Source organism: Amblyraja radiata, chromosome 4 (genome assembly GCF_010909765.2).
Source record: "Amblyraja radiata isolate CabotCenter1 chromosome 4, sAmbRad1.1.pri, whole genome shotgun sequence".
Lineage (NCBI taxonomy): Eukaryota > Metazoa > Chordata > Chondrichthyes > Rajiformes > Rajidae > Amblyraja > Amblyraja radiata.
The window spans coordinates 48,430,065-48,457,218 of NC_045959.1; the positions used below are offsets into that span (position 1 = coordinate 48,430,065).

A 27,154-nucleotide genomic window follows, 5' to 3' on the forward strand; every position below is an offset into this window, starting at 1 on the left:
ACCTTCTCCAAAGCCTTCATATCCTTCCTGCAATGTGGCAACCAGAACTGCTCACAATACTTCCGAGTACATTGGCCAATGCATTCAATACCAGCACAAAAATGCATGCATGTTGAATGGCTTAATGGAAAGAAATTGGCATCTTTAATGCTCAATGGATAGGCACTTAATCTTTTTTCAATGTAAATTCCCATTTCAGTTATTTGGTGTCAGCATGAAGTAGAATATATGAGTCTAACATTGGCTACATTCACATCATAGCAATGTGCCCTGCACACTGCTTCACTAAAACAAAACACATCCAATTGCATCAATATGATATTCCCTTCTTCTTCACATCCTACTTTGAGAATGTAGGTTCTGACCTTCCTTCCATCGAGGGGATTTATCGCAGTCGCTGCCTCAAAAAGGCTGGCAGTATCATCAAAGACCCACACCATCCTGGCCACACACTCATCTCCCTGCTACCTTCAGGTAGAAGGTACAGGAGCCTGAAGACTGCAACAACCAGGTTCAGGAATAGTTACTTCCCCTCAGCCATCAGGCTATTAAACCTGGCTCGGACAAAACTCTGATTATTACCAACCACTTTCTGTTATTTGCACTATCAGTTTATTTATTCATGTGTGTATATATTTATATCATGGTATATGGACACATTTTATCTGTTTTGTAGTAAATGCCTACTATTTTCTGTGTGCTTAAGCAAAGCAAGAATTTCATTGTCCTATACAGGGACACATGACAATAAACTCACTTGAACTTGAACTTGAACTTGATATGGCCCTAAATCCTGGAATGTCTGATATTTCCATATATCCCAATGGGATAACATGAGGGGGGCTATTGATTCTAATATCACAGCTTTTTGCTTCTTTACATTTCAATTAGAACCTCCTCACCTCTTAACTCATTTCTGTTGCAATTTATCATTCCATCCAAAAAAAGACCAATGCCATCAAATGCTTGTTTCCGTCTATGTATCAGCAATTTCCTTGCTGCCTATTCAAAGCATTTATTTCAATTAAATATTGTGAAGCCTTATTGAGTCCCACAATATCCTCTACCCAAAGCAGTTATATATTATGGAGCATAATGGTGCAACGATAGAGTAGCTGGTATACTGGGTCAGAGACGCAGGTTCGATACTGAGTTTGTGGATACTGATATAGAAGGTTCTCGACCTGAAACGTCGCCTATTTCCTTCGCTCCATAGATGCTGCTTCACCCTCTGAGTTTCTCCAGCATTTTTGTCGACCTTATATATATATCAATCAATCAATCAATCAATCAATCAATCAATCAATCAATCAATCAATCAATCAATCAATCAATCAATCAATCAATCAATCAATCAATCAATCAATCAATCAATCAAGTTTTATTCGTCACTTGCACATAAAGTGTAAGTGAAATGAATTTTCCAGCAGCGGTACAATAAAAAAGAATACACAATACACAATAAAAAAAATGTACACAAACATCCACCACAGCATTCATCACTGTGATGGAAGGCACAGAATTTGGCCAGTCCTCTCCATTTTCCCCCGTGGTCGGGACCACAACCCTCCGCAGTCACCGCTGCGGGCGTCCAGATGTACAGACAAGGTATGTCCAGGTAAGTCCTGAATAGGTCCTGAATCGGTGCCTCCCCACCGGAGACTGCGGCTTCGAGATGGTGTAGGCCGCAGGCCGGCGGTTGAAGATTTAAAGGCCGCGCCGCAGCCAGAAGCACCGCAGACTGCAGGGCCGGCGGTCGGAGCTCCTCTCCAGGGATCCCCGGCGAGGGGCCCTGCTCCAGATGGTAAGTCCCCGCCGCGCCCGCAGGCCAACGGTCGGGGCTCCTCTCCTCCGTGGGTCCCCAACGAGGGATCTCAGGCTGCAGACATTGCGCCGCGGGCCAGCGAACGGAGAGCTCCCCTCCAGCGACCCCCGGCGAGGGCTCGCCCGATCCACGATGAAAGTCCGCGCTGCGCCCGCTGCTGAAGCCCCAGGTACGTCTCTGGGAAAGGCCGCACCCAATCCTCGATGTTAGGCCACGGGGGAGGCGACATGGAAAAAGTCGAAGCGGTTTCCCCCTTACCCCCCCACACGCCCCCCACACAAGACACACAAAGAAACATTAAAAACATACATTAAGACACACTAAAAAAACTTAAAAAGTTGAAGAAACTAACACGCTGCTGTCAGGGCTGCCAGCTTACAGCACCCCCACCGACCGCTGGAGAGGATATCCATCAGTGTAACCACAGTCTGTTATGTATGTGCTGATAATCAGCTTACTATTACCTGCCAAATCCACTTCAGACACTTCATATATTTCTCCTATCTAAGGTCAAATCCCACCATTATTCCTGCATCAGTCTAAAAGGCAAGAATAAATTCATGTTATTTTTACCTTTCACAAAAATTCCTTATCCGGCTTAACAATTTTATTCCAATACTTTGTTGTTGGTTTTCTATCCCATGCACTCCTAAATTCATATTTCTTTATAATTTTCAAAACAGCTATCAAGTTCCCTTCAATTTTCTCTATTCAAGATTAAACAATCTCGGACTCGGGCTGTTTCTGATAATATAGTGGTACATTATTATTTCTTCAAGAATATTCTTCTTCTTTGACTATAATAAGCCTAGACTGTTATGGTATTTGAGATGTGAGTCAACTATTATTTCATAATGTCTCACTTAAACATTTGCACTTTTTTATATTCCAAATATATATGAATTACAACATTCAATTTGCTTTCTTAATGGTTGTGCATCCATTTGTGCATTAAAATCCAACTACCACATCTTGAATTTATATTTTTCCCTTAACATAATCAGAAATCCAATGGTACTTCACAGGAATGTACTCAAGCAGAAGTAAGTTACTGAATCAGAGATAAGTGCAGGAAATCAGAAAGTTTGTAAAATTAGTCCTTTGTTTAAGGAATGTTTTCATTCAAAAAACTCAAGCCTATCAACTGAAGGCCTGTTGTAGAGCAATTTAAAATTGTGAATGCATGAAAGACACAATTAGAAGGAACACTCAATTGTGTGAGTTGTGAAGCTGAAGGAGCTATGGAGTCAAGGAGAGGGATTGCGCCCAGATTGGAAGGTAATTAAAAAATGAAGAATTAGTTAAACTGGGAGTCCATGCAGGTCAGCAATGGTGAATGACAATAGACAATAGACAATAGACAATAGGTGCAGGAGTAGGACATTTGGCCCTTCGAGCCAGCACCGCCATTCAATGTGATCATGGCAGATCATCCCCAATCAGTACCCCGTTCCTGCATTCTCCACGTATCCCCTGACTCCGCTATTTTTAAGAGCCCTATCTAGCTCTCTCTTGAAAACATCCAGAGAAGCTGCCTCCTCCTGAGGCAGAGAATTCCACAGACTCACCACTCTCTGTGAGAAAAAGTGTTTCCTCGTCTCCGTTCAAAATGGCTTACTCTTTATTCTTAAACTGTGGCCCCTGGTTCTGGACTCCACCAACATCGGGAACATGTTTCCTGTCTCTAGCGTGTTCAAACCCTTAACAATCTTATATGTTTCAATGAGATTCCCTCTCATCCTTCTAAACTCCAGAGTGTACAAGCCCAGCTGCTCCATTCTCTCAGCATATGACAGTCCCGCCATCCCGGGAATTAACCTTGTAAACCTACGCTGCAATCCCTCAATAGCAAGAATGTCCTTCCTCATGTGCCCTAATTTTGCCCACTAATCTCCTATGTGGGACCTTATCAAATGCTTTCTGAAAGTCCAGGTACACTACATCCACTGGCTTCTCCCTTGTCCATGTTCCTAGTTCCATCTTCAAAAAATTCCAGAAGATTAGTCAAGCATGATTTCCCCTTCGTAAATCCATGCTGACTCGGACCGATCCTGTTACTGCTATCCAAATGTTCGGCTATTTCATCTTTTATAATTGACTCCAGCATCTTCCCCACCACCGATGTCAGGCTAACTGGTCTATAATTCCCTGTTTTCTCTCTCCCGCCTTTCTTAAAAAGTGGGATAACATTAGCTACCCTCCAATCTACAGGAACTGATCCTGAGTCTATAGAACATTGGAATATCACCAATGCATCCACAATTTCTAGAGCCACTTCCTTAAGTACCCTGGGATGCAGACCATCAGGCCCTGGGGATTTATCAACCTTCAGTCCCATCAGTCTATCCAACACCATTTCCTGCCTAATGTGGATTTCTTTCAGTTCCTCCGTCACCCCAGAATGAGAAGTGGAATTTTGGATCAATCTAAGTTTATGGGGGACACAAAAGCAAATAGCATGGATAAGGACTTTGGTGGCTGATGGGCTGAGGCAAGGATGAACCCAGTGACCACAAAGCAAACAACTGCAGGTACTGAAATTTGAAGTAAAAACAGAAAGTGCTGGATCAGGCAAGGCAATTTAGAGAAATGAAAAGGTTAGAAAACAAGCATGCTTTAAATTGTAGAGAAGGGAGAGAGAAAACAAAAGGAATATCAGTAATAACCAGTCTTCCCAATTTGTGTCAGAAATCTCTATTCCCAATGAAAGTTCATCAACATGTAACATTAACTCAATCTTTGTCTCTTTGCAAATGTCTAACCTGTTGGATATTTCCAATATTTTCTGATTTTGTTTTGGAGGCCTTAAAACGTGAATATCATTTTGCCCACACATCTCATTACTTATTATGCTGTCCATCTGTGATAAAGGACTCATATTGCATTGTTTATTCAAACTGACCAGCCAAATTGCAATGTGGTCAAAGTGCAAAAGTTTCAGTGCTGCTTTTACAGGGTTAAAGTACCAAGGTCTATATATGTAATTAGAAACAGGCACCTATATCGCTCAAACCTCTCAGAGAATATCACATCTGAATGCTTTTCTCCATACAAATCAACACATACGTTTCTGCTTTCAACAAATTCACTATGTTCTGCCCACATCAAATATTGTGTGATAAGGTCACTTGCGAATGTAAGCTGAAGCCCTGCTGGAAGCAATAACATGAATAGAGGACTGAATTGGCTCTGATCTTTTTAAAATTAAGAAATAAAGAACGGCCCACTGCTTAAATGGAAATAAAGTAACCAACCTATATAATGCATAAATTGAAACAAGATCAGCAATCGCAATCTTACCTGGAGAGGAAGGAATTATACTTCTTCCATACACTGCACAAGGAACAGAAGGTTCTGATTGCAATGGAACTTTCTTCTGAGAACTTCTACATAATAAATTATTACATTGTGGGGAATATATTCGCAAACATGTAAATAATTATTGGTTTAAGTTAAGATATTTGTACGTTCTTGGAGGCTTGAAGTTGCATGGCTGTTTCTTATTAAAGCAATTTGTGCCAAAATGCTGACTGGGAATAATTATTGATTATCTGACAGGCATACTTAAGGGCTATGCACATCTGTATTCTTTCTGAAAGTGAATCACAATAGCAGATTTATTTTCAATGCATTCCTCCTGCAGAAAAAGCATCGATTCACGGGAACCATTCAGATGATTTTGTTTCATAGACACAATTTCTGACAAGCGTCAAACTTGATTCACTCAACTAAACGAATTGAGGATTTTAGTAAAACCAACAAAAAGTTTTCTTTGAAACAAATGAAGGTTATTTTGCTAATGAGGACAAAATTCACAGGGGCTGAATCTAGACACATAAAGCAGATGTAGTTATCGTAGACCTCCGGCATTGGCCTTGTGATGTCTGAGGCCAAAGGAGCCATCCTTCATTTGAATAGCCCGACAAACACCAAGACTACTCGGAGCACATCTGGAGCAGATGTCTGTCCACACACTGTGGCAGGCGTGCACCAGCAAAGTAGACGTTGGAGACCACCCTGAAACCCTTGATCCACTATGCAGAGGGACGATGACACTTTATTTTAAGTTTGCTTTGACCCAGGCATGGACTCTACAAAGACTAGCCAGCATTCCACCTAACAGGTCATGCAGCATAGTGACTCACATTAATAAAGTGCCTTTCAAGTCGAGAAGAACTCAAAACTTTTCCAGAAATGTAGTCAAGCAAAAATGGATATAGATTTAAAAGCTTGGTCCAGAGGTAGTTCTCATGGCTATGAATCACCATGGGAAATGACACCTCCATTTGTATTAATTCTGGATATGGGCGCCTGGGACAATTTTCCTGATAAGTGGGACTTCAACTGCAAATGGATGAAAACATTACAAAGCATGTGCAAGAAGCTTTCGATGTTTACTAAGACCAAGAAGGAGTTGAAGCACAAAAGTGAGAAATTTAAACTGAACTTGCAAACAATGCTTTCTTTCATTTCCATAACGTTGGCTGACCCAGTCACCACCTCATTTCATCTGTTCATAAATCACCAATCACGCCATTTTACCTTCAGATTCAAACACTACAAAACTCTCCTGCTAACTTCGTACTCAATTAACTCCATCAGTCTAACTTCATCCAAAACATCAGTTTGTGGCGGCTCCCAAGGGTCGTGCCATCATACTGTCGAACCCCTCGGCACGGGAGTGGTTCAGTCCGGAGGCGGCCCTTAGCCAGAGGGTTTAAAGGCAGGGGTTTGGGTGCCATCTTTCTCTTGTTTGGTCTTCCCTACAACCGGGAGGAACATAATAAAAGGTGCCTCTCAAAACACTGGACTTCGTGCTTCCTTTTGAGACCCACGCACTACATTGGTGACCCCCGGCGCTCCATTGGCGTCATGATGGAGAGATCAGAAAGCCCTACCTCCTCACAGGCTGGCCCGGCCCTGTCTCTGGACGCAGTCTTGGTGAAACTGCCCAACTTCTGGACCACCTGGCCGCTCATCTGGTTCCAGCAGACGGAGGCCCAGTTCAACCTGCGGGGCATCACGGTCGATGCCACCCGCTTCTATTACCTGGTGGGGGCCCTCGACCAGGACACGGTTGAAGAGGTCACGGACTTCCTCGCAGCCCCCCCGGACACTGATAAGTATCTCGGCCTTAAGGAGCTCCTGCACCAGATTTATGGCCTAAGCAGGATGGAGCGTGCTGCTAGGATCCTGCATATGGAGGGCTTAGGCGACCGACGGCCATCTAGCCTCCTAAAGGAGATGGTGGCTCTACTGGATGGGCACACACCGTGCCTGTTGTTCGAGTACACCTACCTGCATCTGCTGCCGGCCTACATTCGTCTGCAGCTCACAGACGCATCGTTTGCCGACCTCAGGGCCCTCGGGAGGCGTGCCCTGAAGACGTCAGCACGCTGGCCGTCGGCAGGCGCGCCGATGACGTCACCCCGGCAGCTCCTGATTTCCTCCGGTGGGGCGGGGGAGCTGCGGAAGGAGTGACAGCTCCAGCCCGACGGCCCGTACGATCGCCCCCCAGCGGCAGTGAGGGGGTACTGCACCTGCAGTCCAGCACCAGTAAGCTGCAGGCACCACCAGCGGGAGCAGGCAAGCTCCAAGTAACAGCAACATGAGGCGCTGGTGCTATTTCCATCAGCGCTGGGGTGCTGCAGCACGACAATGCCGCCAGCCGTGCACGTTCCCGGGAAACGCCTGGGCCGGCTGCCAATAGTCCCCACGATGGCCAGCCAAATTCACCGCCTTTTCGCCTGGAATCGGCGCTCCGGGACCCGCTTCCTCGTGGATACTGGAGCGGAGCTCAGCGTCCTGCCCCCTTCGCTGGCCAACATTCGTTCCAGTAAGCGGGGGCCCGTCCTCACCGCGGCGAATGGCAGCCCCATCCGCACATATGGAGTGCGCATGGTTCCGATCATGTTCGGCTCCTGCCATTTCTCGTGGCGGTTCACCATTGCCGACGTCTCCCAGCCATTGCTCGGGGCTGATTTCCTCCGGGCGCATTCCCTCATGGTGGACGTCAGGCGTCAGCGTTTGGTCAACGCCGCTACGATGGAGCCGATCAGGTTGCGTTTGTATCAACCGGTGGGACGGCCCCTGGCGTCCGTGGACTCCCACTTCGCACGGGTCTTGGCCGCGTTCCCAGACATTCTGACCCCACAGTTTCGATCATCGACCCCCAGCCACGGAGTGGTACATTTTATCCAGACTACCGGCCCATCACTCCATGCACGAGCACGCCGACTGCCGCCGGATAAACTGCAACTGGCACGGCAGGAATTCCGCACAATGGAGACCTTGGGGATCGTCCGCCCTTCGAGCAGCCCTTGGGCGTCCCCACTCCACATGGTCCCTAAGTCGAGCGGGGGCTGGCGACCTTGCGGGGATTACCGACGGCTGAACGCCGCAACAACAGCGGATCGATACCCCGTACCCCACATCCAGGACTTCACCGCCCATTTGGCTGGGGCCACAATATTTTCAAAAGTGGATCTGGTACGGGGTTATAACCAGATCCCGGTTCATCCGGATGACGTACCCAAGACGGCGATCATCACGCCATTCGGACTTTACGAGTTCACGCGGATGCCGTTCGGCCTCAAGAACGCAGGCCTTTCAACGCCTAATGGACGGGGTTTGTCGCGACCTCGATTTTCGTGTTTGTGTACCTGGACGACATCCTGGTGGCCAGCCGCTCGCAGCAGGAGCACAGCGCCCACCTTCGGCAGCTCTGTCAGCGGCTCAGCAAGCATGGTTTGGCCATCAACCTCGACAAGTGCCGTTTTGGTGTAACCGAGATTGACTTCCTCGGCCACCGCGTGACTGCGCAAGGCGCGGTTCCCCTGCCTGACAGGGTCGACACCATCCGTCGGTTTCCCCGCCCACGCACGGTGCGTGGCCTGCAGGAGTTTGTTGGCATGGTGGCGTTTTACCATCGTTTCGTGCCATCCGCGGCCCACATCATGCGGCCTCTGTATCAACTTCTGGCGGGTGGGCAGAACAAGAACGTTGAATGGACCCACGAGGCTGGGTCAGCTTTTGACGGCGCGAAGGAGTCCCTTGCTCGGGCCGTACTGCTGGTGCACCTGCGGAAAGATGCCCCGACTGCTCTCATGGTGGACGCCTCGGAGTCGGCGGTTGGTGCTGTGCTGGAGCAACTGACGGGCGGAGGTTGGCGGCCCCTGGCCTTCTTCAGCCGGCACCTCAACCGTGCGCAGACGAAATACAGCGCTTTCGATCGCAAACTCCTGGCTCTGTACCTGGCAGTGCGCCATTTTCGCTACTTCCTGGAGGGCCGCCGTTCACCGCCTACACGGACCACAAGCCGCTCACTTTCGCCCTGGCGAAGGTTTCCGACCCCTGGTCCGCACGACAGCAGCGGCAATTGGCCTACATTTCGGAGTATACAACATCTATCCGCTACATCGAGGGGAAAGAGAACCGGGTGACCAACGAATTGTCCTGCCCCGCTATCAACGCCGTGTTCGAGGTGGCGCCCGGAATTGACTATTCTGCTCTGGCAGAGGCACAGCTCACGGACGATGAGGTGCCCGCCTACCGGACTGCCATCTCCGGCCTCCGCCTTGAGGATGTCCCTCTCGGTCCTGGGGGAGTGTCAATCCTGTGCGATGTGTCGTCCGGTCAGCCGCGCCCCATCGTCCCTGCCACCTGGCACCGGAGGGTGTTCGAGGTGATCCACGGACTGGCTCACCCATTAATCCGGGCGACAACGGCGCTAGTGGCCGCTCGTTTCATGTGGCACGGTCTGCGCAAGCAGGTTGGCCATTGGGCTCGCACCTGCATTCCATGCCAGACGGCAAAAATCCAGCGCCATGTCCGTGCGCCTCTCCAGGAGTTTGGTCTACCTCACCGGCAATTCGACCATCTCCACGTAGACATTGTAGGGCCTCTCCCGCTGTCCCGGGGCATCACCCACCTACTTACAATGGTGGACCGCTTCACGCGGTGGCCGGAGGCCATTCCGCTGGCCGATACTTCAACGGCTACGTGTGCTCGTGTGTTGTCCGCGCACTGGATTGCTCGCTTCGGGTTGCCGGCGCACATCTCCTCAGACCGGGGGCCGCAGTTCACCTCCGAGCTGTGGTCAGCCATGGCTCGCTTGCTGGGGGTGCGGCTACACCACACCACGGCTTACCACCCGCAAGCTAACGGTCTGGTGGAGAGGTTCCACCGGCAGCTAAAGGCAGCACTGAAGGCACGACTCTCCGGCCCGGACTGGATGGACGAGTTGCCGTGGGTCATGCTGGGCATCCGGACTGCTCCCAAAGAGGACTTGGCCTCATCATCGGCGGAGCTCGTGTATGGGTCACCACTCACGGTGCCCAGGGAGTTCGTGCCGTCGGCGCTGGGGCAGCAGGGAACGCCCTCATCCACCCTAAAGCGCCTTCGCGAGCGAGTTGGCGGTTCCATCCCGACGTCCCGCCATGGGACATTTCGCCCACACGTGCCATCAGCCCTCAGGGACTGCCCATACGTCTTCCTGCGTCGTGATGCCCACCGGACGCCACTCCAGAGGCCGTACGAGGGCCCATTCCGGGTGCTGGAACACGGGCAGTCGACTTTTGTCCTGGACATGGGGGGCCGGCCGGAGGCAGTGTCGATTGACCGTTTGAAGCCAGCACACCTGGACATTGACCAGCCGGTGCTGGTTGCCCAACCTCGGCCTCGAGGGCGCCCCCTTCACGGCTCCCTCCGCCTGTCACTCCACCTGTCCTCCCGCCGGTCCCTCGACCTGTCCCTCCACCTATGCCTCCGCAAGCCCCACGATCGGCTGACTTCCGCACGCGGGCCGGCCGGGTCGTGCGCCCGCCGGTGCGTTTCGTGCCTCTGGTTCTGTGGGGGGGGGGGGTCCTGTGGCGGCTCCCAAGGGTCGTGCCATCATACTGTCGAACCCCTCGGCACGGGAGTGGTTCAGTCCATGGCGGCCCTTAGCCAGAGGGTTTAAACGCAGGGGTTTGGATGCCATCTTTCTCTTAAAGATCTTCCCTACAACCGGGAGGAACATAATAAAAGGTGCCTCTCAAAACACTGGACTTCGTGCTTCCTTTTGAGACCCACGCACTACAAGTTCACAAAATATCAGTTCATAACTCATTCACGATTTTGCTCAACCAAATGAACCTAAAAATTAAGATCAGCATTGATCATGCAGCTTCAACATGCAAGGTAAAGGATCATACTTAACAATTTACTTCCTGTCTGGTCCTTGCATCCTTTAATTTGGTCAGTACTGAAACAATAGTACAATATATAACTCTATGACTCTACGACCTTGGCTTTGAATTAACTCAAATAACAGTGTATACTCAAATACTCAATCACAATCATTGATTGAAGAGAAATCCATCTGAATTTTTTTAAGTCCCCTCGTCTCAGTTCAAAATGGCTGTTTCCTTATCATGACAATATTCAGTTCTAGATTCAGCTAGAGAAAAAGAAAGCCTCCCAGCATCAACCCTGTCAATGCCAATGTAATTTCCATCAATGTAATTGAGAGCATCTCTTATCCTTCTATTTTCATCAATGTATGCCCACTCCACAATCTCCCCTCAAAGGTTAATTTCTTTATTCTAAGAATAGTTGTCCTTCTTTCAAGGCAAGTATGGGGTTAAAACTACATATAACAATCCAGATGTGAACTCTAACTCTTCATAGTCCTGCACAGTTAACACAGTCGATCCTTGTATTTATCAAACACTACCATGCACACAAGGCAGCTCCTGAATGTTGAAATTCATATCCTTGTTTTCAAATCAAAAAAAGGCATAACCAGCTCTATGTTCAAGCCTCTTCTAACTATGTAATCCCTACACACCTTCAATATTGTGTAATTCTTCAAGTTGCTTCATCATCTTGGCAGTGCTTTCTTTGGATTTTGTACCATGCGAGTTCTTGCAGTCCTTAAAGTTGTGGTTTTAATCACCTACCTTAACATCTCATAAATTGGATAGTTATATGGACGGGAAAGGAATGGAGGGTTATGGTCTGAGCACAGGTATATGGGACTAGGGGAGAATACGTGTTCAGCACGGACTAGAAGGGTCGAGATGGCCTGTTTCCGTGCTGTAATTGTTATATGGTTATTATATGGTTATATGGTTGTGGTGTGAGATTTTATTTGCCAATTTCCTTTGGACATTTTATGACATTGAAGATACTGTATAAATACAAGTTGTTCTGTATTGTTGCGATGTAGATAGATAATTGGGTACTTTAATATTTATCAATAGAACTATGAATATGTCTAATTTAAATCGTGAAACCTACTTCAAATCTGAATTTCAATTGTTATTCAATTGTCCATTATTTTCGATTATTAACAATACAGGAGCCAATGAAACTACAGAAGGCAGCTCAAAGATTGTGTAATCGGCTAAACAAAATATATACTAATTAAATTGAATGCTCTTAAGTATAATGTGCTACGTATAGAAACAAAAATATGTGTTATGTGTATTGTTCATGAATGGTTTTTGATTGGCGAGTAACCTTATAGATGTATACATATTCACTGCACCAGCCACACAGCAGCAACCATTTTGTCGTTACATTTTCAAGTTATTCACCTTCAAAATAGCTGCCACTGTGGTTGATGTATGGAATATGTATTTACCTAAAACAATTACCTTCAGTCATTCCTTTTAAGAATATTTCTCCAATTTTGCCTCTTAGCTCAAACCTTGGAAAGTTCAAATAACTGTCGAGATAAAGCACCCAGTGCTGAATGCCTTCATTCTTTTTACCTAAGCTTTTCCAAAACCATTCATGGGGAATACACATATTCGGATTAGTTTATTGTCATATACACCAGGGTGCAATGACATTACTAGTTTGTATGAGGCTCATAGAGTGAATAATAAATCACAATAAATCAATAAATATAGCTAATGAAATATAGCTGAATGAAAGATCAGCAGAATGATGCAAAAATGCTAGTGGAAACTGAAATAGTACAAAAAAGCACTTGTTATTGTTTCTATATGTAACACTTTACACTTAAGAACACTTAGCATAAGAACAGCCCTTCAGTCCGAAATGCCTACACTGAACATGAGCCCAAGGCCATCTCATATTTATCTGCGACAAATCCATGTCCCTTGATTCCCTGCATATCCATCTGCCTATCCAAAAGCCTCTTAAATGCCACTATCGTATCTGCCTCAACAACACCTGGCCATGCACTCACCACCCTCTGTGTGATAAGGTTTCCCTGCACATCAACTTTAAACAGCCCCTTTCACCTTAAAACTACTCCCTCAAGTTTTTTTTTTCTCTATACTGGGAAAAATGTTCTGCTGTCTACCCTATCTATGCCTCTCATAATTGTACATACTTTCAGGTTTCCCTGCAAACTCTGCCACTCCAGAGTAAACAATCCAAGTATATCCCATCTCTCCCTTCTTGTCCAGGAATCATTCTGGTAGGTCCGCATCTTTCCTGTAATGGAGTGACTAGAATTGCACTCCATATTCCAAATGCGACCTAACCAATGACTTTCTGATTGGTCTACTCAAAGCCAAGACCCATGAAAGCAAGCATACTACATGCCTTCTTTACCACTCTATCTGCCCATGTTGCCACTTTTAGGGAGTAAAGGATTAAGACCCCAAAGATCCCTCTGTTCATTAATGTTGTGAAAGGTCATGCCATTAATTGTATATTTTTCCTTTATATTTGACCTCCCATAGTACAGCATCTCACACTTTCTTAGATTAAACTTTATATGCCATTTTTTCCACCCATTTCTTTATCTGATCTGCATCCCGCTGCTTACCTTGATAGCCTCCTCGCTGTCTGTGACACCAGCAATCTTGATGTCATCTGCAAACTTACTAACCGACCCGTCTATGTTGTGTGTGTGTGTGTGTGTGTGTATGTGTGTTTGTGTGTGTGCCAGTTCAGCATCCATAGAACCAAGTCACTGTTAATCCCATGCATTTTAATTTCCTGGATCAACCTACCATGGGATTTTTTTTTTCAAATGGCCTAACTAAAATCCATGTAGACAACATCCACTGTCCCACCCTCATTGATCACCTTCATCACCTCCTCAAAAGACTTGATAAAGTTAGTAAGATACAACCTGCCATGCATAAAGCCATGTTGACTGTCCTTAATTAACCCATTCTCTTCCAAATGGTAGTAAATCCTATCCCAAAGAATCCTCCCCAACAGCTTCCCTACCATAGCTCACCAGCCTATAATTTCATGGATTCTCTCCATTTCCCTTCTCAAATAAAGGTACAATGTTAGCTACTCTCCAGTCTTTGAGGACCTCGCCTGTGGCTAGGGAAGATGCAAAGCTCTTTGTCTCCTGTATTCTCTTCTCTTGCCTCTCTAAATAATCTGGGATAAATCCCATCAGATCCTGGGGATTTATTGACCTTAACGCTTCTGAAGACCACTAACACCAACTCCTCCTTAATCTCATATTGCCTTTGCATATTATATTCTCTACACTGATCTCACTGTCCTCCATGCCCTTCTCCATGGTGACAAGTGCAAAGTACTTGTTTAGCACCTCACCTACATCCCCTGATTTCAGCACAAATTCCCTCCTTTTTCCTTAAGTGATCCTACCTACTTCCTGGTTATTCTCTTTTTAATAAAGGGGAAAAAATCTCTGGGATTTTCTTTACTCTGATTCGCCCAAGCCATTTCCTAGCCCAGGTTTAGAGGGATATGGGCCAAATCTGAGCTGGTGGGACTACTGTAGATGAGGCTCCTTGGTCGGCATGGGCAAGCTGGGCCGAAGGGCCTGTTTTCATGCTGTGTGACTCAAAAACTCTGACTCTCTCTCTATGAGTTGTGATCACTATCCCAAAATGCTGTTTTACTAAAACACTACTCCCCTGACAAGGCTTATTTCCCAACACATGGTCCAGTATGTTCCCTTCTTGGGTTGGATTATCCACATACTGTTTCAAGAAACCCTATTGGATACACCAGTCAAAATCTGCCTTGTGTTAGCCTTTGGCACTGAGCTAGTCCCAGTCAATATGAAGGAAGTCAAAAACATACACGAAGACAACCCTGTTGCATTGTTGTCTTTTGGTAATCTGTCTATATATCTGTTCCTCTATCTCTCACTTGCTATTGCAGGGCCTGGCGTACAATCCCATTAGAGTGCTTGCACTTATCTTCTTTCAAAGCTCTATCCATATCATCTCCGTGGATGAACCCTCCAATATGCCCACTCTGAGTGTAGCCATGACAGTCTCCCTGATTTGTAGCTCAATCCTCCACCTATTTTGCCTCCCTCTTAGTCACGTATGAAACATCGAAACCCCGGAACATTGATCTGCCAGTTGCGTCTCTCTTGCAACCACGTTTCCGCAATGGCCACAACATCATATTCTCAAGGTACACAAAAATGCTGGAGAAACTCAGCGGGTGCGGCAGCATCTATGGAGCGAACGAGATAGGCAACGTTTTGGGCCGAAAGGTTTCGGCCCGAAACGTTGCCTATCTCCTTCGCTCCATAGATGCTGCTGCACCCGCTGAGTTTCTCCAGCATTTTTGTGTACCTTCGATTTTCCAGCATTTGCAGTTCCTTCTTAAACATCATATTCCTAATCACTGATCTAGGCTCTAAATTAATCTGCTTTCTCCAAAATACTCGTTGCACTGAAATAAACACCCTTCAGCTCATCAGGATTACCAGATTCCTTCACCTCTCCCTGTGAGTCCTTCCTTACCAGTCCTAAACTCTACCTTCCCCTTACATCTTCCAATTGCTGACTTATTATGCTGCTTCCCATCCCACTGCCTCTCTAATTTAAACTGTTCCCAGCAACAGTAGCAAACCTCTCTGCAAGGATATTAGTCCCCCTCCAGTTCAGAAGCAACCTGTCTCTCTTGCACAGGTTACCTTTTTGCTGCAAATGAATAAAGACTGACAATGGAAACGAAAATAGAAAGGTCAATTGGATTTTTATGAAATAAGCTGTTATTTTTCATGTTCCAAATGAAATTCAACACGCGGACTGCACTATTAGTTTACGGTTGGGCCTTAAAAGGAGTTCCTTAATAATATTGCAGGACAATTATGTTTCTCCTTGGTCACGTAAATTTCAATTGCTTTTAACTGTAACGCTGAAAAACAAAACTACACACTGAAACCCTCATTGAAACCTTTCTCAAGCATGAATTAATATATGGTAACATGGTTATTAATTAATTTACAGAGAAGCAAAATATAATTTCCAAATGTGTTTTACTTAATTCTTCACCCATTTAATCATTCATAACCAACAATCATGTTAATCTATTTATCTCACCTCAGAAAAATAGCTCCTTTGTGAAATATTCCCAGCAATTACTCCAGTCTGACTAATTGGAGAACCAATCGGTCTCACAGCTTGGCTGGTAAATGTTGCCAGTTTGTTCTTTGGATTGTCGAATGGTTCTCCTTGGGTCACAGGGTTGCTCGAAAGTGGACTTTGAAACAATTGACTGTTCGGAGTTGTAGGCCTGCTTCCTTGAGATAATGACGTTCGAGGCCTGTTGTGCTGACTGTTTGGAATCTCAGTCCTACTGTTTTGGTTACTGGAACTCTGCAATAATTTGTTTCCTTGGATCTGTGGAATATCTTTCCCAGTAAGACTTGATGGTGTTTGAGGTCTAGAATTCTGGCCCAATAATGTCTGTGACAGACTTCCATGGTAACTTGACATACTTAATCTGCTTTGAATGTTGGAACTCCTTTGCATTTCAGATTCAATTGTTAGTGCTTTAGCAGCAAGATCCTTGTCAAGTTCTGTAATAAGAACAGATTTGTTTAATTTAGTCTTGGCTCCAGATACCAGCAGAACATTTCAAATGTAAGGGAATGTGGTGAAGTATTTTCCAGTTTACATTGACTGCAACGGTAGAGGAACAAAAGGGCAGATAGATAGAAAATCATTTGAAGCAAAAATAAAGTTGAAACATTACTGAAAGTGAGTAGGAAGTTTCACAATATGTGAGGTGAGATTAAACAAATTTAGATTCAACTGCTCCCTACTGACTGGTAGAACTTTAAATACACATTGAGTGTTGGAAGGAACAGCAGATGCTGATTTACATCGAAGATAGACACAAAATGCTGGAGTAACTCAGAGGAACAGGCAGCATCTCCGGAGAGAAGGAATGTGTGACTTTTCCGAGTCGAGACCCTTCTCCAGACTGAGAGTCAGGGGAGAGGGAAACTAGAGATATGGGCATGCTGTGAAAACAACAGATCAAAGAAGATGCTGTTCAAGGAAATGTAGAGTGGTTCATTGTTGGCTGAAGGGATGATGACAAAGAGGCATACAAATAGGAAAATTAATCAGGACAGTGAAACTAGTTGGAAAACTAGGGTGGGGCAGGGACGGTGAGGGAACACAAGGGTTCAATGTTAAGTTTTACTAATTTCAGTGTAATGCCATGAAGGTAACAGAAAATGGAAACATATTTGGAAGTACACCTCTACTTGTACATGCCTAAGCATTTAAACATATTTTCTTCAAGACTAGACTATTTCACAGCCATGTATAGTGTGAGGCTGCACAGTGGTTGGCTTTTAACATCTGCTTTACTGTTGCCAGAAACTTCCTGTGCAATGAGCAGGGAAAGACACGAGGCGCATGGAAGAGACTCAAGGGTACATCATATCTATTACATTGTACGTGCTGAATCCCAGTGGAGGAAACTCTACCCACTTGGGGAGTTAACACAATCATATCAGAGTGTTTGTGTCATCATGATAATGTATGTCAACGTACACCACCACCACCTGTTCCACCTCATTGCTGGTTGAGCGGTTTCTAAATCCTCCTGTTTTTGTACAAACATCCAGCATTCATGGTGCAAATTTAACATTCTTATAAAGGTATTCTCTTAAAGGAGCTAAGTAAGGGGAAACTTACCATTGAGATGCTTCTCCACTGTTAACAGTTCATTTGAGGCCAAATAATCTTTTGATTGTTTTTGGTTCAAGGAACCTCCACTTTGGCTGGACAATACGCTGGACTCCCAGAATGGTTGGCGCTACATGTGCAAAAAATAGTGAACATGTTTTAACTGGAAGTTTACTACGTCCCCTTAAATATTCAGAGAATTTACTTCATCATCTGCCCATAACAGAACAGATTTACCTTGGGAATACAAAACCATGCCACATGACACATTACCTATACATGAGGCTAGACAGTGCCACACTGACCTATTCCTTCTCCCCAGAGATGCTGTATGTCCCGCTGAATTACTCCAGCTTTTTGTGTCTATCTTCGGTGCCACACTGAAGTCCCACACATTTAGAAACATAGAAACATAGAAAATAGGTGCAGGAGTAGGCCATTCGGCCCTTCAAGCCTGCACCGCCATTCAATATGATCATGGCTGATCTTCCAACTCAGTATCCTGTACCTGCCTTCTCTCCATACTCCCTGATCCCTTTAGCCACAAGGGCCACATCTAACTCCCTCTTAAATATTGCCAATGAACTGGCCTCAACTACTTTCTGTGGCAGAGAATTCCACAGATTCACTACTCTCTGTGTGAATTTTTTTTTATCATCTCGGTCCTAAAAGACTTCCCCCTTATCCTTAAACTGTGACCCCTTGTTCTGGACTTCCCCAACATCGGGAATAATCTCCCAGCATCTAGCCTGTCCAACCCCTTAATAATTTTGTAAGCTTCTATAAGATCCCCCTCAATCTTCTAAATTCTAGCGAGTACAAGCCGAGTCTATCCAGTCTTTCTTCATATGAAAGTCCTTCCATCCCAGGAATCAGTCTGGTAAACCTTCTCTGTACTCCATCTATGGCAAGAATGTCTTTCCTCAGATTAGGATACCAAAACTATACGCAATACTCCAGGTGTGATCTCACCAAGGCTCTGTAGTAACTGCAGTAGAACCTCCCTGCTCCTATACTCAAATCCTTTTGCTATGAATGCTAACATACCATTCGCTTTCTTCACTGCCTGCTGCACCTGCATCCCTACTTTCAATGACTGGTGTACCATGACACCCAGGTCTCGTTGCATCTCCCCTTTTCCTAATCGGCCACCATTCAGATAATAGACTACTTTCCTGTTCTTGTCACCAAAGTGGATAACCTCACATTTATCCACATTGTACTGCATCTGCCATGCATTTGCCCACTCACCCAACCTATCCAAGTCACCTTGCAGCCTCCTAGCATCCTTCTCACAGCTAACATTGCCCCCCAGCTTCGTGTCATCCGCAAACTTGTAGATGTTGCATTCAATTCCCTCGTCCAAATCATTAATATATATTTTAAATAGCTGGGGTCCCAGCACTGAGCCTTGCGATACCCCACTAATCACTGCCTGCCATTTGAAAAGGACCTGTTTACTCCTACTCTTTGCTTCCTGTCTGCCAGCCAATTCTCTATCCACATCAATACTGAACCCCCAATACCGTGTGCTTTATGTTTGCATACTAATCTCTTATGTGGGACCTTGTCGAAAGCCTTCTGAAAGTCCAGATATAACACATCCACTGGTTCTCCCTTATCCACTCTACAAGTTAAATCCTCGAAAAATTCTATAAGATTCGTCAGGCATGATTTACCTTTCATAAATCCATGCTGACTTTGTCCAATGATTATACCACTTTCCAAATGTGTTGCTATCCCATCTTTAATAACTGACTCTAGCATTTTCCCCACTACCGATGTTAGACTAACTGGTCTGTAATTCCCCGTTTTCTCTCTCCCTCCCTTTTTAAAAAGTGGGGTTACATTAGCTACTCTCCAATCCTCAGGAACTACTCCAGAATCTAAAGAGTTTGAAAAATTATCACTAATGCATCCACTATTTCTGGGGCTACTTCCTTAATCACTCTGGGATGCAGCCTATCTGGCCCTGGGGATTTATCGTCCTTTAATCCATTCAATTTACCTAACACCACTTCCCGACTAACCTGGATTTCACTCAGTTCCTCCATCTCATTTGACCCGCGGTCCCCTGCTATTTCCGGCAGATTATTTATGTCTTCCTTAGTGAAGACAGAACCAAAGTAGTTATTCAATTGGTCTGCCATGTCCTTGTTCCCCATGATCAATTCACCTGTTTCTGACTGCAAGGGACCTACATTTGTTTTAACTAATCTTTTTCTCTTCACATAGCTATAAAAGCTTTTGCAGTCAGTTTTTATGTTCCCTGCCAGTTTTCTTTCATAATCTATTTCCCCTTTCCTAATTAAGCCCTTTGTCCTCCTCTGCTGGACTCTGAATTTCTCCCAGTCCTCTGGTAGGCTGCTTTTTCTGGCTAATTTGTATGCTTCATCTTTTGTTTTGATACTATCCCCAATTTCCCTTGTTATCCATGGAAGCACTACCTTCCCGGATTTATTATTTTGCCAAACTGGGATGAACAATTGTTGTAGTTCATCCATGCAGTCTTTAAATACCTTCCATTGCATAGCCACCGTCAACCGTTTAAGAATCAATTGCCAGTCTATCTTGGCTAATTCACGTCTCATACCCTCAAAGTTACCTTTCTTTAAGTTCAGAACCCTTGTTTCTGAATTAACTATGTCACTCTCCATCCTAATGAAGAACAACCACATTATGGTCACTCTTGCCCAAGGGGCCACGCACAACAAGACTGCTAACTAACCCTTCCTCATTACTCAATACCCAGTCTAGAATAGCATGCTCTCTCGTTGGTTCCTCTACATGTTCGTTTAGAAAACTATCCCGCATACATTCCAAGAATACCTCTTCCTCAGCACCCCTGCCAATTTGATTCACCCAATCTATATGTAGATTGAAGTCACCCATTATAACTGTTTAAACTTTGTTGCACACATTTCTAATTTCCTGTTTGATGCCATCCCCAACTCCACTACTACTGTTAGGTGGCCTGTACACAACTCCCACTAGCGTTTTCTGCCCCTTAGTGTTTCGTAGCTCTACTCATATCGATTCCACATCCTCCAAGTAAATGTCCTTCCTTTCTATTGCGTTAATCTCCTCTCTAACCAGCAACACTACCCCACCTCCTTTTCCCTCCTAAATATTGAATATCCCTGGATGTTCAGCTCCCAGGCTTGGTCACCCTGGAGCCATGTCTCCGTGATCCCAACTATATCATATTCATTAATAACTATCTGCACATTCAACTCATCCACCTTATTACGAATGCTCCTTGCATTGAGACACAAAGCCTTCAGGCTTGTTTTTACAACACTCTTACCCCTTATACAATTATGTTGAAAAGTGGCCCTTTTTGATTTTTGCCCTGGATTTGGCTGCCTGTCAATTTTACTTTTCACATTGCTACCTATTGCTTCTACCCTCATTTTACACCCCTCTGTCTCTCTGCTCATGCTCCCATCCCGCTGCCACATTAGTTTAAATCCTCCCCAACAGCACTAGCAAACACTCCCCCAAGGACATTGGTTCCATTCCAGCCCAGGTGCAGACCGTCCTGTTTGTACTGGTCCCACTTCCCCCAGAACTGGTTCCAATGCCCTAGAAATTTGAATCCCTTCCCCCTTGCACCATTTTTAAAGCCACATATTCATCTGAAATATCTTCCTATTTCTTCTCTGACTAGCACGTGGCACTGGTAGTAATCCAGAGATTATTATCTTTGAGGTCCTACTTTTAAGTTTATCTCCTAGCTCCCTAAATTCACCTTGTAGGACCTCATCCAGTTTTTTACCTATATTGTTAGTGCCAATGTGCACCACGACAACTGGCCGTTCACCCTCCCCCTCCAGAATGTTCTGCAGCCGCTCAGAGACATCCCTGACCCTTGCACCAGGGAGGCAACATACCATCCTGGAGTCTCGTTTCCGGCCGCAGAAATGCCTATCTATTCCCCTTACAATTGAATCCCCTGTTACTATAGCCCTTCCACTCTTTTTCCTCATCTCCTGTGCCGCAGAGCCACCCACAGTGCCATGAATTTGGCTGCTGCTGCCTTCTCCTGATGAGCCATCTCCCCCAACAGCATCCAAAATGGTATATCTGTTTAGATTAGATTAGATTAGATTAGATTAGATTATTCCTTTAATAATCCTTTTCAGGAAATTACAGTGCCACGACAGCTTCAAGACAAACATAACACCACGCTTTCATACATAACAAGTTAAAATACGTTAAAATACAAGTTAAAATACAATTAATTAAAAAAAGTGCAGTTATTTATGCTCATTATAAAGTCTTATAGCAGCTGGTAAACAGGACTTCCTGTATCTCTCCGTTTTGCACATTGGTGCAATCAGCCTCTGGCTGAAGATGCTGCTCTTGATCACCTTCAGGGCATGGAGTGGGTGAGTGGGGTTTGTCATTATGGAACCTAGTTTATTTAGAGTTCTGGCCTCTGCCACCTGCTGGACCGTTCGTTGCTCAGCCCCGACCACTGAGCCGGCCTTCCTGATTAGTTTGTCCAATCTGTTTTTATCCGCTATACGGGCGCCATCTCCCCAACAGGCCACAGCAAAGAACAGAGCACTGGCCACCACTGAATGGTAGACACTGCACAGTAGGGGTTGGCAGATATTAAAAGACCTCAGCCTCCTTAAAAAATACAGTCGGCTTTGTCCCCTCCTGTACACCGCCTCCATATGACACTTCCAGTTCAGCTCACTGTCAAGCTGCACCCCAAGGTACCTGTGATTAGCAACCACCTCCACCTCAGTGCCCTTAATGGTGATCGGCGTTGCTTGAGTCCTCCTCCTCCCCTAAAGTTTAGGAAGGAGATGACCGCAGGGGACTCCTGCACTACCTGCCGAGTTACAACCGAGTCGTCTACCATATTTCACATGGGGAACTTGTGATAATCCCACAGAAATCAAATAAAGTAGAGGAATAAAATCAAAACTATGGAATTCTTTTGGACAGAATACTAATGGGCTATTTCACTGTGCAAACTGTCATAGCTCCATAAAGTCCGGTGCGGTGTTCATATAAAATTTCTTCACAAACACATCCCAACAGGGATCTTATTCAACTACCTGGAAGGTACACCGTCATTGTAGTAGGGTTAAAGTAGTTCACACAGAGAACCCGTGAGAATATCCAGGGAATGGCAAATATACTGTAAGCAATACATTTATGCTTTCTCATCTTATAGGACTGCCATTTCTGCCTCCTTCCAGATCCTACTGTAGAATGTTACCAGCAAATTTCCCCCAAAAAAATGATTGGATACGCTTTTAAAGTCATACAACATGGAAACCCATCTATGCCGACCACGATGTGCCATGTAAGCTTGTTCCGTATTCCCGTATATTTGCCACATATTCCTCTAAATCTTTCTGCTCCACGTACCTGTCCAAATGCCTTTTAAATGTTGTTATAGTATCTGCCTCAATTACTTTCTCAGGCAGCTTGTTCCATACACCCACCACTCTCTGACTGTGGGTATAGGTTTCCCCTCAAGTTCCTAGTAAATATTTCCACTTGCACCTCTCATTCTTATGTCAAGATTCAAGAGTGTTTAATTGTTAGCCCTTGTGGCTAAGGGGATCAGAGGGTATGGAGAGAAGGCAGGTACGGGATACTGAGTTGGATGATCAACCATGATCATATTGAATGGCGGTGCAGGCTCGAAGGGCTGAATGGCCTACTCCTGCACCTAATTTCTATGTGTCTATGTGTCTAATTGTCAATTGTAGCAACAGAACAATGAAATTCCTATTGCAGCAGCACAACAGGTCTGTAAAACTATCCTAATTCCAATTTCACTGTAACTTAATTGGTACATGTGACAATAAAATGATATTGAATCCTTGAATTCCCCTATCCTGAGAAAACGCATATGTGCATTCATCCTATCTATTCCCCTCACAATTGTATACATCTCAATAATATCAACCCTCAGCCACCTATGCTCCAAATAATAATATTGTAACTTCAAGGAATAAAGTTAGAGACTGCCCAACCTCTCCCTATAACTTAAGCAACATCCGCATCGATCTTCTCTGCACACTTTCCAGGTTATTGGCATCTTTCCTGTAGCAAGTTGAACAAAACTAAACATAATACTCCAAGTGCAGACTCACAAATAACTGCAATTGAGGCAAAAACAAAAAATATATATAAATTTACAGTGTGGATGTTCCAATGGAAAGACAATCTAAACACAAACACTGATGAAGCTGAATCTAGAGTGCTTTATGTAGTTCTGATTGGAGGAAGGATTTGCTAGACTAGTGAGGATACAGGGCAGATTGAAACGTATGCTGCCAAAGTTGAAGAATTTTAGTCACGGGGAGAGATCAACTCAGATATGCTCTTTTCTTTAGAACAAAAGAAAGAGAGGTGGAGAGACATTAGAGTGGTCAATATAATGAAGGACGACATGGCAAATATGAAGGATTTCTTTCCTTATGGCATTTATGTTTATAGTTAAGAACAGTTCATTTATAGGGTCTATGAGAATTGAGGAATAAAATATTTTCAACTAATGTGTTATAAATGTGTCTTTGAGAACTAAAGTCGCCATGCGGTATGAGATTTTGTATATTACCATATATTGTTATGTCAGTGACTGTTGTTGAGAATTTAATGCCTTCGATAAAAGAGATTTTGTTGATGGTTCTACCTATGTTGTTTGTCAATAAACTGCGGCATCTACGCGCCTACAGATCCGTCACACAGAGCAATACAAGTCAATAGACAATAGACAAGTCTGGAACTCATTCACATGTCAAAGATACCCAAGTGTGCACTTGAAAAGCCATAACCTACAAGAGAGTGAGCTGGGGAGTTGGAATAAAATAGCATTATTTTGACCAGAATAGGCATGATAGGCTGAATGCCCTCAATTTGCGACAAGCATTCAATGATTTAATGATGAGCAAGATGGCACAGTTTGGTAAAAATAAGAATTAGTCTTTGAAAATTACAATTTCATAGTGCTGCTATGAAATTAGAAGTAAGGATTAATTATTAAATTATTAAAAACAGCAGGTTAATTAAGCCTTAAAAATGAATACAAAGTAACAGTGTCTAATTCTAGATAAATAGAAGTGAAAAAAATAAAGGTTTTGTTAAATTTGCCAATATCTTGGACCCCAATCTATAGTTTAGCCGCCAGCTTTAAAATGATTACAGAGAAAGTGCCAAAAAGATTAGAAGGTTGATACCAATACTGAGGTTATAATTATTCAAAATTATTGAACATTCTGCTGCATTTTCTGCTGAATAAGCTCTCTTCCCAGGAGGGAGAGGAAGAGAAGCAGCAAATCAGTGGGGAGCTGGAAAAGGAGGCTGTAATTCATTATAAATTCAAAACAAAATTGAAAAGAAAGATAAAAGATCCTTACCACATGACTGGTTTCCTCTTCATCCTCAATTACTCTTATTAAGATCTACATTATCAAAAACATTCTGCATCTAACAGCAGAAATCTCACAGTTCATTAACTCGGTTGACAAAAGTGCTTATATAAAGAGAAAATACAAATTTGCTACGGTTTGTATTCAGTCCACTTTTATTTCCCCAACACATGTTTCAAATAATTCAGTATTTTCAAAGATTCACTTCAGAAAGGTTTGTTTGATCAATCTCACCATGTTCACTAGAGGCAATAGCACAAGTAGTTTTGTGTATTGTAGATAGACACGAACCACTGGAGTAACTCAGTGGGGCAGGCAGCATCTCTGGATAGAAGGAATGGGTGATGTTTTGGGTCGACACCCTTCTTCAGTGTGAAGAAGGGTCTTGACCCAAAACGTCACCTATTCCATCTATCCAGAGATGCTGCCTGCCCCGCAGAGTTTCTCCAGCATGTTGTGTCTATCTACAAATGTACATTTTTAAAAGGTCTTTAATAACATTACATAATAATCAAATGTGAAAGATCAGAGGCATTGGAGTCAAGAGCCAAGTAACAAAATGACCATCTGAAAATAGAAAACAGTAGCAGTAGTTGTCACATAATTTGGCTAAAGTTAGAGATGTTTGGTCCCCCAATTATCAGTGCTGACTAAATATTAACTTATATGTACATTAGGAATTTTAACTTTGAAATCAAAAATACAATTTCTATGTTTGTTGAAAACACCAAATTGGGATGATGTATGTGGAGAATTCTGGGCAGTTAACACTGAAGAAGAGTACAGCAAATTACAACAAAATAGTAATAAACAGAGAATATCCCATGACAAATTAATTTCAACCTAGATTACATGTCGGTGTAAAAACAGGATCAAACATCTTTATAACTAAAAGTATCATCTTGACCACTTCCTGTCTGCGCTGTATATTGATTTTAGAAAAAACACTACCCTACATCGCTATGATTTTTGGCCATCTTACTCACAGTCCTCCTCCGCTGAGGCAGCCCTGAGGATTTTTTTTTTTTTAAATTTATTTTTGTTAGATGCAAGTACAATACTGTGGTACCTCAATACCTAATACTTGTTGACATATTACATTTCATATACAACTTCGTATTTTTTAATTTAATAGCAAAACAGGAATAAGGAAGAAAAGAGTAGAAAAGAAGAGATGGACATAAGTGGTGCGTGAGATAGAAAGATAGTCCAAAAGAAGGAAGAAGAAAGAAGAAGGAGAAAGAGACGAAAAAAATAAAATAAAAATAAAAGAAGTAAAGGAAAAAGGAGATTGAAAGCTATATACCTATTTTATGTTCCAGGCCACTCGCCACCTGATTCTAAAACATTTTATTTCTATGGTTGTGTTGCACCATATGCTTGTAAGAAATTGATAAAAGATGACCAAATCAATAAGAATTGGTCTGCTTTACCTGCTAGAAGGAATCGCATTTCTTCCAGATATGCCGTTTCTGACATATTTGAAATCCACATTTTGAGCGTTGGTGTTGGCGCATTTTTCCAACTGAGGATTTTTCCAATCGATGAAAAATAAAAAAGTTGTGAGCGTTTAAAAAAATCTCGAGATCGGCTGATTGATCCTCTCGCCTGTCAATCACTATGATGAAGGTAACGCCCCTTCCAGGGGGAGGGGGGGCAGGACTATAAAACTGCGGATGCCTGGATGTGAAGCAGTCACTCTGGAAGATCGTGAGGGAGAGGCCACAACTGTGATTTTAAGCTGTGAATCAACTGAACTGTGCGTCTACAATGTCCTTGCAATAAATTATTTGTTAGCCCTTAATGACAATGCAATTAGTTGTTTGGTCTGCCCTGTGCTTGAGACTACAGTGCAAAATGGAAATGAAATGACAATGCAATTAGTTGTTTGGCCTGCCCTGTGCTTGAGACCGCAATGCAAATTGGAAATAAAATGACAATGCCATAAGTTGTTTGGCCTGCCCTGTGCTTGAAATGGAAATGGAAATGAAATGAATTAGTTATTTGGCCTGCCTGAAACCACTAATTTC

General features: G+C 44.1%; 1 protein-coding gene across 2 annotated transcripts in view; it reads right to left on the reverse strand.

The window, feature by feature from the left end:
• c4h8orf34 (chromosome 4 C8orf34 homolog) overlaps positions 1-27,154 on the reverse strand; it is a 240,062-nt gene that overhangs the window by 23,153 nt on the left and 189,755 nt on the right. For both annotated transcript variants that reach the window (XM_033019357.1, XM_033019358.1), the window contains exons 11-12: positions 17,731-17,851; positions 16,120-16,598 (exon numbers count right to left, since the gene is read on the reverse strand). In XM_033019357.1, the coding sequence (XP_032875248.1) occupies positions 16,120-16,598; positions 17,731-17,851 (600 nt within the window). The remainder of the gene's footprint in view (positions 1-16,119; positions 16,599-17,730; positions 17,852-27,154) is intronic.